General features: G+C 26.9%; 1 protein-coding gene across 1 annotated transcript; it reads left to right on the forward strand.

Moving 5' to 3' along the window:
- Positions 1-6,951: 6,951 nt before the first annotated feature.
- LOC129877325 (transcription factor ORG2-like) lies at positions 6,952-8,579 on the forward strand. The gene is made up of 3 exons (XM_055952812.1): positions 6,952-7,266; positions 7,639-8,004; positions 8,408-8,579. The coding sequence occupies exons 1-3, from the start codon at positions 6,952-6,954 to the stop codon at positions 8,486-8,488; spliced, it is 762 nt and encodes a 253-aa protein (XP_055808787.1). The 3' UTR covers positions 8,489-8,579.
- Positions 8,580-9,211: the final 632 nt, after the last annotated feature.

Genomic DNA, 9,211 nt, shown 5'->3' on the forward strand with positions numbered 1-9,211 from the left:
TAGGTCATAAACATGTTGGAATTAGGAAAGTGATGGATGGTGGAAATTAAAACACTAAAATAATAATATGATTTTATTTTTTTAATTGTTTTTCTATAATAAGTATAAACACGAGGTATACTACCTTGATTAGCGGTGAACATAAATTACCGAAAATCAAATTGTCTAGTCGAATCTAAATTGTACGTAGATAATTTAATATTTGATATGATATCTATGACTAAAATTTCAGAATTTCAATAGTTGGTTTCAGTAATTCAATAACTGATACTATCGAATATTGCAAATTTGACGTTGTAGTAGATATTTCTCTTTTGGTTTTTAGAAACTATTCACTCAATTCACTTTTATTTATTCACATTTTAAAATAACTAATGTTAAAGGGTAAAATATAGAGGAAAAAATATCTTTTTTTGATATGTTAAAAATGACAAATAAAATTAAAAAATTATTTTTAAAAAAGTAAATGGAGGGAATACATAAAGCTTTCTTACATTTAATTTTTTTCTGTGTTTGAGAGAGAGAAATATATTGTACTAATAATAAACAAATTGTTGACAATTCTTTCCCATAATTATTTCTAAAATTTTATTTTCGAAGTATTTTTTTTGTAACATATGTATCGTAACCCGTAAAGGTGATTGAATTAGTTAAGCAAAAAATTTGAGATCGGAAACCTTCGGTATGATTTTTCGACTAGCTCGTCGCAAGTATTCTTAACTCACGTCATGTAAATCGTTTCCTATAATATTATTTTCGTTAGTCTCCAAGTAAAATTGCTACATTACTTGATGTAGCACCGTCGACAAAAATAACAGATAAACTAACATTTTTTTAAAACTGATTAATCAAATTTCTTGATATCATATCAAAATTTGATTTATTGTAGGATTAAACATTGAAAATTTTATATTTAATTTCTACTTTCAATTAACACAACTTCTATAAAATTCGATAATATCAGTCTTTTTAAAAAAAACTAAAAAACATATTGATAGACGTTGATCGGTTTTTGATGCCGACCAAAGAGTTTCAATCATTTTTTGGTAGATATTTCTCAGAAACTTATCGATTGCGACCAAATTTGATAATCGTATCAATTTACACAAAATAAATCTTTGAACAGTAATAAGAAAATCAATATTCTTAAAATGAGACAACCAAAAAGAGGGACATTAATTTTATACGGTGACAAGAGGGAAAGAAGGACGTAAAAATTAATGGGAAAATTATGCGGATAAGTAAATATATATTAGTTAATTAGTTAATATAGCTATAATTTGAATTAATTATGGCTCGCGGCAAACATCTAGCTATAATTGCAGTTTGAGTTTTATATAATTCGCGCGATTATATAGTTAAGTTTTGTATAATTCGCTCGATTTATATAAATGTTTTGAGTCAATCGAATTGTATAGCAAAATATACAAGCACTACAAATTATATAGCGAATTATACAAATATTGTGGATGAATTGTGTAGTAAAATATACAAATGTTATACAAAAACTATGAACTGTACAACGAATTATACAAACATATACAAATGTTACTATAACTATAGCTACGAATTATAAATAGCAAATTATAGTTATGGAGCGTAATTAAGATATTTTTGAGTGATTATATAAGAAAATTTTCCAAAATTAATCATGTTGTCGCAGCTAGTCTATTGATCAATTTATATAGACTAATAGACTAGTACTAATATATAAAGTTAGGTCAAAAAATAAATTTACAATTTGCTGTGATTAATTAGCATACAGTAGACCACGTGTTGATTTTTCTTTTGTGGTGAAATAAATGATATTTTTAGGGTAGGAGGGGTGCAAATAATTTATTTTTTAGGAATGAAGAAAAAAATCATAGTAGGAGGCATGTTTTCGTTTTTAATAATTCTTATACGATGTAAATATAGACTAATTATTGATTCGTAATTTTGGATCTCTTATATTATATTTGTAAAGGCCACAGGGTTGAAAGGAGACAAATGCTTACAAAACAAACTCAATATTTGCTTTGGATTGAAGCTTTTTCCTTTTAAATATTGAAATTTCTTGCGAAGTCCGTATCTACAGCAAGATAATTTATTTATTTTTTAATAGATAATAGCACAAGAGACGATTTACTCTAATATTATAATCGAGTGAAAGAGGTTTCATGAAAAAAAAAGTTGCAGATTAAATTCTTAGCTTGCCCTTAACTATATTCATTGATAAAGGTTTAATATCTACCAACTACAATTTTTCTATTGAAATTTTGTGTCCTTTAATTTGGATTTAGCTGATATTTATATTCTTCAAATTTAAAGTGTGTACAAATAAATACTTAAACTTGTATATAACATAATACACATAGAACGCTACGTAAGATATAAAATTATCATATAGGATACCACATAAGTCAAATGTGTCTATTTTTTTAATTCTATATAAATTTAAGTGCTTATTTATACATACCTTAAATTAAAGAATATAAATATTAATTGAGATCAAATTAAAATGTACATTTATATATAATGCCAAAAAAAAAAGGGAACAATACCTGATATGTGTTAAGAGTAATGTCCATCTCACGGTCAATTTCATCACTTTAGCTTTTTGGATAGATACAAGCTCAACTTTTACTTGGTCATAAAAATGAATGAGTTGAATTTTTTTTTAAAAAAAGGAATTATAATAGCTCTTTATATTTATTAAAGAAAAATCATTTTAACGCATAAGAATCTTTCTTTTGAAATATTATTTACTATTTTCTAAAATTCTATCCTCAACAAAGCTTAGTGTGATGTTCTATTCATCTTGTGCAATATTTATTCATCATTGTTTAATTTCCAATTAAATTATTTTTTCACACCAATAAAGAATTATCTGGAGTAGAAGTATATAATATTAGTTTTAGATATCATGCTCATAGAAAAATATTACTATGTATGTTGTACAAAATGACAACATTCTATAATAATGTTGTTTTATTTAGTCAACATATATATTAATATATGCCTAATCCTGTAAATTTTGTAATGACTGTTCTAGTAATTAATAAAAATTATTAGTTATCAAAACAAAATATTTTTTTATTTTTTATTAAGTGGTACTTTATCTATTTGCGTACAATTTAGTGGGGCCACCTACTTTGTTGAAGAGAAAGTGTGACCACCAGCAGTATTTACTAATTAAACGTTGACAATCAAATCAAGAAATAAGTAGTGCCTTTGAAAGACTTTTAATAGACATGTGACACTATTAAAATTCAACATATTTTATTTATTTAACTAAGCTTACCATCATTAGTGCTTAATGAATTCTTGAAATGGTGTAAGTTGGATGGTTTTCTTTATCAAGCTTAACAATCATTGGAGCTTAAGAAAATTATGTCCCTTAAATAAATAAAAATTAAAGAGGAAGGGATCACAAGTCAAATTTGTGCTTAAATTTAAATCATTAAAAATAAGCGATAATATTAGCCCATGAAAAAGAGTTAATTAAAATATTTTGGGTTTATTGGTGCACAATCCAAAAAAAATTGGATTAAGTTCTTTACGATAAAACCTAGTTTAGCCTTGTAATTCGCCGCCTCAATTAATTAACTCAATTCATTTCGTTCACCCAAAGTCAACTCCACCAACCCATTTAACATCCCTACCTTATGGATAAGTTTGAAATAAGAAGGTAATCTCTAAAGAACCAAATCAAGTTTAGTGTAGGGATTTACCATGTTTCCCCCCCAAAAATAATAATCTTCTTTCAAGAATAGACTTTTCTTAATAGAGGTGGGCATGATGCGGTAGATATTGAATCCTATATCAAAATTGAAAATTTTGATACCACAATTTCGGTATTACAATATTTGAAATGGTATTTGATATGCATTTAAAAGAAATGGTATTCAATATTTCTTTTTAAAAATTGAATATTATACCAAGTATAAAGTTACATATAAAATTTATATATATTATTATAATACTAGCACATATATAAAATAATATAAATAGAAAATTAATTAATTTAGATGTTGGAACTCTGACTACTCTAAACTAATTATTTAAAATTGCAATGTTCTTTTTGGGTGATTGATTAATGAAGATTTTGCTTATACTTTCTTGAAAACCTGAAGTCATAATTCTCTATTATATATGTAAGTTGAAGTCAACTAAACTATATTTATAGATTTACTGTACCGCAAAATATTAAAATCGGACTTTAAAATACCAAATCATTTTGAATTAGTTTAGTTTGCTTAATGGTCTGGTATTTTCAAAATTTAAGAACCGAAATTATCAACCAAAATTTTTAAAACCGTAAAATACCTACACCTATTCCCGATTGATTGGAAGCCCATACATAAGCGGCCCATGAACCATGTTGGTAAACCAAAGTTTGTTTAATGGGCTTAATGTTATCGATCTGACCCAAATTCTCAATATTGGGCCTCAGTTTGCAACTAGAGCTTTCTTCTTTTAGGTTCCTATTATTGAATTCTTTGTAAAATGGCCAAAATGTAGTTAAATAGGAATATCAATTTTCATATGATTAAATAGTTTGCATGTTGATATCAATTAGCCCCTTTTATCAAGACCAAAATGTACAAGTTTACTAGAGAAAACTGGTTAAAGTTAAATAGCCGATTCTTGTAATTGAAAAAATAGCCATTATTCTGGAGTTTCAAATTCCAAAAGTAAAATTCTAAGATATTTTTTGAGACATGACTATTTTGGAGTATCACTTATAAAATTTGAAACTTTGAAACAATAGTTATTTTTTAAGATGACCCTGAGAAGTGAAAAGTAAAAGCTATTTTTATAGAGTAAAAACTATTTTTTTTGTAACATTTGAGAAGATTGTCATTCTGATATAACTTTGCAAATAATAGCCTTTCACATTTTTTGGATACTTAATGGACTCCTTATCTTTCCTGGAATTTGGGGAGATTCTTTAATTTGCCCCAAATTATTCTTTTTCTAATTTATGAGAATGTAGTTCAATAATATTTTTCTCTTTTTTTGGTACTATAATTAAAATATAATGACGGTTGACTTAATGATTGTATCAACCCTATGAATTATAGAAAAAATAAAAGGAATATAATGCAAGTTAAACACTATTCACAATTGATAGAAATGTTTAGTCGAAAACGACTAATTATTATTAATTTTAAGTTTGTAACAATAGAGTATCAACATTAATTTTACTTTTGGCGTGGCAATTCTTTTTAATTAAAAAAAAGTAGGTATATTTTGAAATTTAGTGGTCCTCACTTCATCTATTTGTTTCTTAACACAAACCATTCTTATTAATGTTTTAAAAATAAAGTATCGAAAATTAGTGGACCAAATTGAAACGAAAGAAAAACCAAAGCATTGATATGATTCGAAAAAGTCTAATTTTAATTGTACACAATATAATAATAAAAAATTAATATGATATAATTTTTTTTGAATATTTGATTGAATAAAATTATCGATACCCTTATCTTATTTTAAACATCTTATTTTAGGAATAAACGAGAAATTAGATCATTTTTTTCCGAGAAAGACCGTCTTTCTCTCATGCAAGCTCTTTTTTTTTTTACTTCAAATAGACTGTTCTATGGTGAACTTTCCTCTTCTTTTTTTTCTTTTTTTTTGTTGGCTTTAGTTCTACCATTTGAAAGTTAGTATTGCTCATTTTATCTATTATTGTTTCTTAAAATAATAACTGTTCTTTTTTATTGTTAAATTGAAGTTTCTGAGAATCTTAGTAACACTTCTGTCATATTTGACGTTTCAAAAATAAAATATTAAAAATTAATCGAATTAAACTGAAACAAAACAAAAATCAAAATGATTAAGACATTTAGAAAACGACTAATTTTGATTATACACGATAAAATAACTAAACTGCCAGTATACTATAAATTTCTTGAAATAATTGATCGAATCTAACCATTGATCACTTCACATCTACGTAAGCAAATACAAAAAAATATAACAACTTGTATTATATTCTTGATTTTATTAGTTATTCCATCACCCTAAAGAACCTTGCATAATATTTTAACATTAAAAATGTAGACGTGGCATATTTAATTAATTAAACGTGTTTAAGCGTGACTAATCCACTAATTACTCGAGCTTTAATGTTTAATCTATTTGAGGCTTGTGCTTGTCATGTGATCCCACACGCAATGACCCCTACAAGCATATACAATTTTTAATATAATAAATAATTAATTATTTAATTGTATAATTAATGAAAGGGATAATAGCGCTGTTAGTCCCTTAGTTATTGGTAAATTTTATTTTGGTTCTTGTAATATTTTAATACTCACATTTAACTTCTAATTTATTAAAAAGTGTGTTTTAGTCCTTTTATGTAGGAATATATTTAGATTACATATATCTTTTTCCTCTAATGGAAATGAAAAAAAATCAATTTTATCTATTAGAGGAAAATAGTATATGTGAGTCATTTTTATAACGGTAGAGCCACTTTTGTAATGAGGGTATATCAACTCTACATGACAAAGTTGAAAGGTATATCAGACCCTTTTCCCTTAATTAGTTGAGCATTAACCCCTTGATGTCTTACATGTCTTTTTCTACCCTGTCGAAACAACTTTCTTTCTTTAGATAATGAAGTCACGACTCTACTAAGTGCCATCTCGCTTGACCTAACCCAGATGATTGTTTAAGATATTCCGAGAGAGTGCGTCTTGCCTTGCCCAAAGTTTAATGTGTTTAATTAGATATCAGAGGGATCAAAATTAAAATTCTTCAATAATTTAAGGACCAAATGTGCAATTATCCCGAATAATTAAATATTCCTTAATTAGAGTAACTATCATGCTGAGCTATGCTCTGATGAAATCTATTGGAATAAATCCTCATATATAAACATTATGTCAACATTGTCTTACAAATTAGTACTACTAATTAGTAATTAAAGTACAAAAAAAGTGTTGATTAGCAAAAATGCTAACCATTTCTTCTCCTATGTTTTCTACTAATAATAATTTTGGTTGGCTTTTGGAGGATCCAATTAGTCAACAAATTAACATTAATCCCCTGGAAACTCTTCACTCATCATCATCATCATCATCTCACAAGAGCCTTCAACACTCTGATTCAAATAAATTTGATCATCAAATTATTAACGGTGGTGATTATCATCAACCTGATCAGACGGTGAAGAAGCTTAATCATAATGCAAGTGAACGCGATCGTAGAAAGAAAATCAACGGCTTATATTCTTCTCTTCGTTCTTTGCTTCCTTCTTCTGATCATTCGGTATAATTTCTGTTCTTTTACAATTCGATAAAATTTCATCTTAGAAATCTGTTTATTTTGAAATGTACTTTTGTAAGACTCGTGCTTCACAAAAAATTGCTTTTGAAGAGTAACACTTTATGTTTGGCTAATCTACTTCTGTTAATACTAAAACAACAATTTGTGCTTGACTAAGATTTTACAAGTATTCACGAGGAAAAATAACTTTTTCTGCTTCCGAAAAACATTCTTTCTACTACTCAAAATAACTTATTTTTTTCTAACAAATATTTCAACTCTCCAAAAACTTGATCAAATAGACTACTATTAATTTGGATATTTTTTTCTTTCTATCACATGCTTACGAGACTTGTTTATTCTTCATGTTTGCAGAAAAAACTAAGTATTCCATCAACAATATCAAAAATTCTCAAGTACATACCAGAGTTACAAAGTGAAGTGGAAAGATTGGTTCAAAAGAAAGAAGAATTTACATCAACAATTGTTTCCAATAAAGAAAATTCAGCTGATTTTGACAAGCAAAAAAGAAAAAGAGGAGGAATTGAGAATTCTTCATTAGTTATTTCAACAAGTAAATTAGGTGATAAAGAAATAGTGGTTCAAATATCAACTTTGAAGATCAATAAAGGTTCAATTGGTGAGGCTATTTCAGTATTAGAAGATGAAGGACTTGTTTTACTCAATGCAACTTCTTTTGAAACTTTTGAAGATAGAGTATTCTATACCTTGCATTTTCAGGTATTATTAAATATCCATTCTGTTTGTCTGTTGGTGCATTTGTTTTGTATCTTGTTATTTTACTGTTATATTTTTTCTTGTAATTCTGCTTCAAAAACTTTTCTTTTGAGTTGAGGGTCTATCGAAAACAACCTCCCTATACTGCACTTATAGGATTCCGTATGTTGTTGTATTAAATTCACTTACCGCTTAATCTAAAATAATAAAAAAATACATTTTATCACAAGTCCAAAACTAAAATATTCTAATAAGAATCAAAAAGAGCAATTATTTCTTATACTATATATAATTATTTGTCTTTAGACAATAGTTAAAGAATGATCTTATGGTTATATTAGTAGATTTTTGTTTGTTCTCTATATTTTTAATTTTTTCCTATTCATTTTGGGTATTTGTTCAACAGGTTGAAGGAAGTATGGTGGTTGAGGTTGACATGTTAAGAGACAAGCTTTCATCTTATTTTGAGAAGGAAGACAAGTTATAATTACTACAATGATTTTCTAGTTTAATTTTTAGAAGGATTTAATTTATATAAAAATGACATTGTATTTTCAGTTTAATTTTCCTTTTTGCTGTTTTTTAGTAGGACATGATCAGAAAAAAAAATTATATATGTAAATACCATTTTATTATCCTATCATTGTGAGTTGTGCCTTCATTTCCAAGAGAGGCAATATCTTGTAATCATAAACACGTTAACTATAGTAATATTCTTTGGATCTTGAGTCATTTGCATTTCCACAAGTTTGGGATTTAGTAGATTTCTATAAAAATTTCTTTTGATAGGTAATGTACATCGAAGCTCTTGTAGGTAGACACGGATCTAAGATTTTGAAGTTTATGATCAATTTTTATTACGATTTTAAGCTAATATACGATAATAATTAGGTTCACAGATAATAAATATATAGGATTTGAGCAAAAACTATTGAGTTTCCGTAAACCTACGCTCAACAAAATGGATCCGCCCATGCTCATAGTGAGTTGTTATGGATGAATCCAAATTGGTTGGGGTAGCTTGAAGCCAAATCGTGGAAATCTTAAGAATTCGATCAGCAAAACTGGTACAATGTCTTGTTGAAGTATGTTGACATTTTCATTTAGAAGTTTAAGTTATTGAAGAGAAGCACATTTTTCTTTAATTAATTCATGTACAGGCTAGATTGACGTTGAGTCTACCTCAATAAAAGAAAATAACTCATGAGCT

The sequence above is a fragment of the Solanum dulcamara genome, chromosome 12, assembly GCF_947179165.1.
Source record: "Solanum dulcamara chromosome 12, daSolDulc1.2, whole genome shotgun sequence".
NCBI lineage: Eukaryota > Viridiplantae > Streptophyta > Magnoliopsida > Solanales > Solanaceae > Solanum > Solanum dulcamara.